This window comes from Gracilinanus agilis, chromosome 4, assembly GCF_016433145.1.
Source record: "Gracilinanus agilis isolate LMUSP501 chromosome 4, AgileGrace, whole genome shotgun sequence".
NCBI classification, from domain to species: Eukaryota; Metazoa; Chordata; class Mammalia; order Didelphimorphia; family Didelphidae; genus Gracilinanus; species Gracilinanus agilis.
The window spans coordinates 263,339,050-263,345,367 of record NC_058133.1 but is presented as its reverse complement, the minus strand read 5'-3'; the positions used below and the strand labels follow the sequence as shown (position 1 = coordinate 263,345,367).

At 45.6% G+C, this 6,318-nt stretch overlaps 1 protein-coding gene across 2 annotated transcripts; it reads left to right on the top strand.

The window, feature by feature from the left end:
- The first annotated feature begins 472 nt into the window (after positions 1-472).
- Positions 473-5,630, top strand: CLPS (colipase). Of its 2 annotated transcripts, XM_044676226.1 has the most exons (3): positions 473-556; positions 3,114-3,236; positions 5,499-5,630. In XM_044676226.1, the coding sequence occupies exons 1-3, from the start codon at positions 473-475 to the stop codon at positions 5,628-5,630; spliced, it is 339 nt and encodes a 112-aa protein (XP_044532161.1). The 2 variants fall into 2 exon arrangements, with proteins under 2 accessions (XP_044532161.1, XP_044532162.1); XM_044676227.1 differs by lacking the exon at positions 3,114-3,236.
- The last annotated feature ends 688 nt before the right edge of the window (positions 5,631-6,318 follow it).

The following is a 6,318-nucleotide window of genomic DNA, read 5'->3' as shown; positions in this document are numbered from 1 at the left end:
ACCAGCAAAAGAACACCTCGGACCCAGCCCTTGAAGTCCCAGGCTCTGGGGAGGACCCACAGTCCATCCCGAGGGCTATGTCAAGCCTTGGTGGCCCGCTGCATTGAAGACTTCACCCCAGGGCACACATTAGCTCAGCCTGCCTAAACCTGTAAAATTCTTCAAAGCTCTGAGGCCCTGACCTAGGCTAGGAGGATGGATGTCATCTCAAGGCCATCTGGGAGATGGAGAGGGGGGCCGCCGGCCTCAGATCTCCAAGCGAAATGGGAAGCTGCCATATGGGTCCATGGGCACCTGCCTCGCTTATCGGTGGCCAGTTGTTCACCTGCACAGAAGATAAGAGGCATCATGGGATTGGGGGAGGCTGATCACGAGGAAGGGGATTTATCAGAGCTACAAGGTCCCCGCACTCCCAGGCTCCTGATCTTTCAGCTCCACCAGGCCTGCCGTGTTCCCCGCTTCACCACCTACCATGGAGAAGGTCCTTATCCTGTTGCTGATCTCCTTGGCTGTAGCCTACGCCGCCCCTGACCCTCGGGGTCTGGTCATCAACCTGGTAAGAGGAGCCCATCCTGTCCTCTGAGTCCCAAAGTGTAGCCAGCCCTCTCTGGCCAGATAGGTGCCTCTCATGCCTGGGCAGAGCCTGCTGGCCCTCAGCAGAACTGTGTCTTGGGCTAGCACAATCTCTAGGATCAAAGAGCAAGAAGAAACACATTTTTTTTAGTTCAATATAATTTTATTTTTAAAATATTTTCCCACGGTTACAAGATGCATATTGTCTCCCTTCCCTCTTCCTTCCCCCCCTCCCAGAGTTGACTAGGAATTCCACTGGGCTATACATATTTTATCACCCAAATCCTAATTCCTTATTATTCATTTTTGTAAGAGAGTCATCTTTTAAAACCAAAAGATCAATCATATGTTGTTCTTCTGCATTTCAAGAAGAACCAAATCTTGAGGATAACCTAGTCTAAGACCCTCATTGTGGAAAGCAAAGACCAGAGAGGGGGAAATGACATGCCCACGATCAGAGTCAGTAACAGAAAAACTAAATTCAGGTTCCCTTATTTCCAAGCAACTTCTCCCACAATGCCACAAAGCCTTACTGAGTTTCTATACTATAGCCTATGGCCTTACCATCAAACCCATGGGCAGAGTGTCTCTACACTGCATCATGCTGCCTCCCCTTTACCATGATGCCTTACCAAGAACAGAGCCCTACCAAGAGTCAGCATTGTGCCAATTTGCCTTGGGGAGGGTTTATACAAACTACACTGACTTCCCACATATCTAAGCTGTACCACAATGCCGAATCCAGCTAACTCACCAGGTATGCTTCTCCTCCAGATAAATGGCATGTCCAGCATCCTACCTGTCCCTCAGCTGCCCAGTGTTCTGATACGGCTTCCAGGGAATCCCCAGGAACCCAAATTGGGCTACTCTTGAGTCAGGGCCCCATACTTCAGATCTTTCTCCCCAACAAAACTTGCCTCTAGGGGGGCAGCTGAGTGGCTCAGTGGATTGAGAACCAGGCCTAGAGATGGGAGGTCCTGGGTTCAAATATGACCTCAGAAACTTCTCAGCTGTGTGACCCTGGGCAAGTCACTTGACCCCCATTGCCTAGCCCTTACCCCTCTTCTGCCTTGGAGCCAATACACAGTATTGATTCCAAGATGGAAGGTAAGGGCTTAAAAAAAAAACAACAAAACTAAAAACTAAAAAAAACTTGCCTCTGCTCTTTTCTTCCCCAAATGAGAGGCTCCCTGTAGATTCTACCTCCCCTCTGCAGCCCCATGTCAAAGAAGTGGGAATCAGAACCCAGATGGGCCTAGGGATAAACCCATCCTGGCTGGGTCAATGAAATCAGCAAGTTCTAATAGGTTAAGTGAGCTTCTCCGTCCTTGGTATAATCATGCCATAAGCCAGCCAAAACGCATAGTTCTAGGGGCAAATAGGGGGCTTATGGATTGAGAGCCAAGCAAAGAGATGGGCTAAGTCCTGGGTTCAAATTTGACCTCAAAGACCCTAGCTGTGTGACTCTGCTGCCTTGGAACTAATGCTTACTTTAGATTCTAAGACAGATTTGAGTTTTAAAAAAAGAAGAAGAAGAAGAAGAAGAAGAAGAAGCCTAGTTCTTCAGAAAGTCATTAAAGAGTCAATAAGGCACTTGTTTGGGGGTTGGGAAAGAAGCCTCAAATCACCCTGCCCATGGATAGGGCAAGCTATAGCCTTCAGTCTACCTAGGGAACTTAAGGCATCAAAAGGTACAGAAGAACAGACCCATATGTGGCAGAAATGTGCAGGATGCCTGCAGAGAAGGGCAAAATACTAGCCAGAGATCTGGCCACCAGAACATCTAATCCTCAAGTCAAAGATGGCACATAAATGATCTGAACCTAGAGGGGGAAAAGGGGGAAGTGAAGCAAGAGGGAAAATCAAATCTCCGTGGCAGAACAGGCAATCAAAGGAAAAGAGGATTATTGGCTCACATCGGCTCACAGATACACTCTGTATCTAGAAGAAGCTTTAGGGAACATGTTGGAGCCCGATCTAACTGGCTTGTGAGAGGAGACTGCTGAATTTTCAGGGTGAGCATTTAGACCTTGGAAATCAGCAAATGTTACAAATCAAGGCTGTACGTCTTGTTTTGTCGATTGCCTAGACTTGAGAAAAATAGCTCTTTTCTAAAGTTTATTTATGTTAAATTCATTTACTATTATTTATGTTAAAAACATACATTTTAAAAAAAACTTAGTTCCAGATTCGACTCTCCCTCCCATTGAGAAGGCAAATAGTATGATACTCATTATACATGTGCAACCATGCAAAATATCAATATGTACTCAGAGTTCATCAGTTCTCGATCCAGAAATGAATCACATTTTTCATCAGAAATCCTGCAGAATTGTCTTGGATCAGAGTGCTCAGAGTAGTTAAGACTTGAGGAAATATCAATAATGCAGAGAGAACTTAAAAGCAAATTTTTTTTTTCTGAGGATATCCTGATTGTTAAACATTTACCAGCACACCCCTACCTGGAGCTAGTCGCTTGGGGACTTTCACCAGGTTGACTGGCGGCGGTGGTGGGGGCGGGGGGCTGTGTTTTCTCACAGGACAATGGGGAGCTGTGCATGAATAGCGCCCAGTGTAAGAGCAAATGCTGCCACCGGACCAGTGGTCTGAGCCTGGCCCGCTGTGCCGACAAAGCCCCTGAGAATAGCGAATGTTCTCCCAAGGTGAGTAGCTGAGGTGGGTTTGGTGAAAGAATGTGTGTGCGTGTGTGTGTGTGTGTGTGTGTGTGAAAATAATAGAGGGGTGTGGGGTGGGAAGTGGAAGGAATACTACTAGAAAAGGGACTACCAAATGCGAGGGTCCTTCCCCAAGAAGAAAGATTCTCTGGTCCTACATTATGGTTTAAAAGAGAAAAATTACTTGCCCAGGATCCCCTAGTAATTCATTGACAGAGCCAAGACTAGAACGCAGGTCTTCTAACTTATCCATGTGCTGTTGTTATTGTAGTTTTTTGTTAAATGTCTTCTGATCAGCCTAATCATAGGATCAGAGAGCTAGAGCTGGAAATGACCACAGTGGCCATCCAGCCTTCACTTTAGAGACGACTCCCTTCCTCACAGCTAGGAAGCACAGTGGATAAAGGAGTCAGGCCTGGAGTCAAGAAGATTCAACTTCATGAATTCAAATCCAGGCTCAGACACTCCCTAGCTGTAGAACTCTGGGCAAGATACTTCACCCAGTTTGCCTCGGTTTCCTCATCTGTCAAATGAGCTGGAGAAGGAAATGGCAAATCACCCCAGCATCTCTGCCAAGAAAACCCAAATGGGGCCATAAAGAGTTGAACCCAACTGGAAAACAACTGAACAACGGCCCTTCCCCAACCCCATTGTCCAATTTAGAACCAACAAGAATCACAGAATAATAGATTCAGGGTTGAAAAGTTTAGACATTCTCTGATTCAAATTCTTCATTTTATAGGTAAGGAAACTGAGGCCCAGAGAATTTAAGTGAATTGAGAAAAATGAGGCAAAAGGAGATTATTGACTTGCTGAAGGTCTCACAATAGGTGGCGTCATAGATACACCCAAAATTGGATCCTGCTTCAGACACACTTACTATCTCTGTGATCCTGATCCTCGGTGTCCTTATCTATAAAATGAGGGGTTTGGACTCGGTGACCTCCAAGTCCCTTCCAACTCTAACTCTATGATCCTATGACCATCAGAGGCTCTTGGGAGTCAGGTCTAGAGCATTGTGGCTTCATTGTTTCAATGGTGTCCAATTCTTTATGATTCCATTTGGGGTTTCTTGCCAGAGACACTAGAGTAGTTTGTCCTGTTTCCTCCAGCTCATTTTACAGATGAGGAAACTGATGCAAACAGGGTGAAGTGACTTGTCCAAGGTCACACAGCTAGCAGCTGTCTGAAGTTAGATTTGTACTCAGAAAGATGAGTCTTCCTGACCCCAGGTCCAGCACTCTGTGCAATATGGCACCACCTACCCACCAAGTTTAGAACTACAAGGGACCTTAGAGATCATCTAACTGAACAATAAAATCTAGAGAGGGAGAAATAACTTACTCAAGGTCATATAGAGAGTAAGTGGTAAGGTCAGGATTAGAACCCAGGTCTTTGGGTTCCAAATTTAATACTTCTTCCACTATATCATATTGATCCTTACAGGGTGCCTTGTTTCTGAACAGGATCACTAGTGATAGAGATATAGGACAAAAGTCCCCTGACTCCTGATCTGGTTCCCTTACTGTACTTCTGATGAATAGAGATGGTCCTCCAAGCCATCAAAGATATTGCTTCTTATCACCTAACTGGAGAGGTAATGCGGTACAGCGCAGGAAGCATTTTTGGAGTCAGAAGACCATGCAAATTATTTTTCTTTTGTTTCCTATCTACATGACTTTGGGTAAATTATCTAATTTCTCTGGGTCTCTGTTTCTCCATCTGTAAAATGATTGAATTGGAGGACCTCTTAAAGCCTTCCAACTCTGAACCTATGGTCTTGTGAGTCTTATTAGGTCTAAATGGGAGTAGAGGAGAGAGGAGGAAAGAGAGTCAGGAATCTTATCTTGAGACCACTAGGAATGCCCTGAGAAGCCTCCTCACCACATTTCTCTCATCAGAGGCTCACAGGAGTAAGGCTGTAAAGAACTCAGGATTGTTTAATCCAACCTAGTTGTTTTATAGATGAGGAAACAGAGGCCAAGATCAGGGATGTTACATACTTGTGGTCCCACAGTCGAAAACAGGATCTCTCTAACTCCAAATACGTTGCTCTCTTCCCTATACTGCACGCTATCAAAGCCAAGATGAAACAGAGGGTTGTGGGTGGGGAGGGAAGGGGGACGTCCTAGGGGTTCTACTTTCCCTCTGCGGCCCCCATGCCAGAGGAGTGGGGAGCAACACACTCCATCTAGGAGGGGCTCTTAGACCAGACTGGTCCAGTGCTGTGACAGCTCTTGTCTCCCCCAGACACTCTATGGAGTTTACTACAAGTGTCCCTGTGAGAGGGGATTGACCTGCGAGGTGGACAAGACCATTGTGGGCACCATCACTAACAGCGACTTTGGTATCTGCCATGATATTGGCCGTTCAAAGGAATAAAGTCTTTTTCCACCTTTCCCTACATTCTCCACCAACCCACTAGATTCAATTAAAGCCCATCCTGCAAACCCTTTCTGGGCTATGTCTGTGTCATTCTTGAAATTAATTCATCCGTCTCTTCCCAGGGGAGTGATAAGGGGGTGGAGGTATAGACAGGACAAGGTGAGATGGGACAAGGTTCTGAGCTGGCAAATGGAAGAGGGAAAAGGCTGGGAACTAGTGAGGGGTTCTAGAGAAGGGGAAAGGAATAAACATTTTTATAGCACTTACTTTATATCAGGCACTATGCTAGCTGCTTTACAAATATTATCTCAGTTTATCCTCACAACCTTGAGAGGTAGGTGCTGTTATTATCCTCATTTTACAGCTGAAGAAACTGAGGTCTAAGATCACACAGCTAGGAAGTATCTAAGGCTAGATTTGAACTCAGGTCTTCCCAACTCCAGGCCCAGTGCTCGGTGTGCTGTGGCAACCAATCGCCTCTTGCTATAGTCAGGGCTTCTCAACAAAAAAAATGAAGAAGCAGGATCAGCGAATGAATGCCAGGACTGTAACGGAACTCAGATATTGTCTAATTCAAGGGGTTTTAATATGCACAGGGGAGAACCATCTATCGGCTTTGGAATCAGAAGATCATTCAAATTCTTCTTGTGTCACTTCCTATCTGTATGATCTTGGGCAAACTACT

What these genes read in the sequence shown, in the direction of transcription:
- CLPS (XM_044676226.1), top strand. Translation starts at nt 473, where the DNA reads ATGGAGAAGGTCCTTATCCTGTTGCTGATCTCCTTGGCTGTAGCCTAC. An exon ending in GGGGTCTGGTCATCAACCTG is followed by an intron (nt 557 to 3,113) that starts GTAAGAGGAGCC and finishes GTTTTCTCACAG; the next exon opens with GACAATGGGGAGCTGTGCAT. An exon ending in ATAGCGAATGTTCTCCCAAG is followed by an intron (nt 3,237 to 5,498) that starts GTGAGTAGCTGA and finishes TGTCTCCCCCAG; the next exon opens with ACACTCTATGGAGTTTACTA.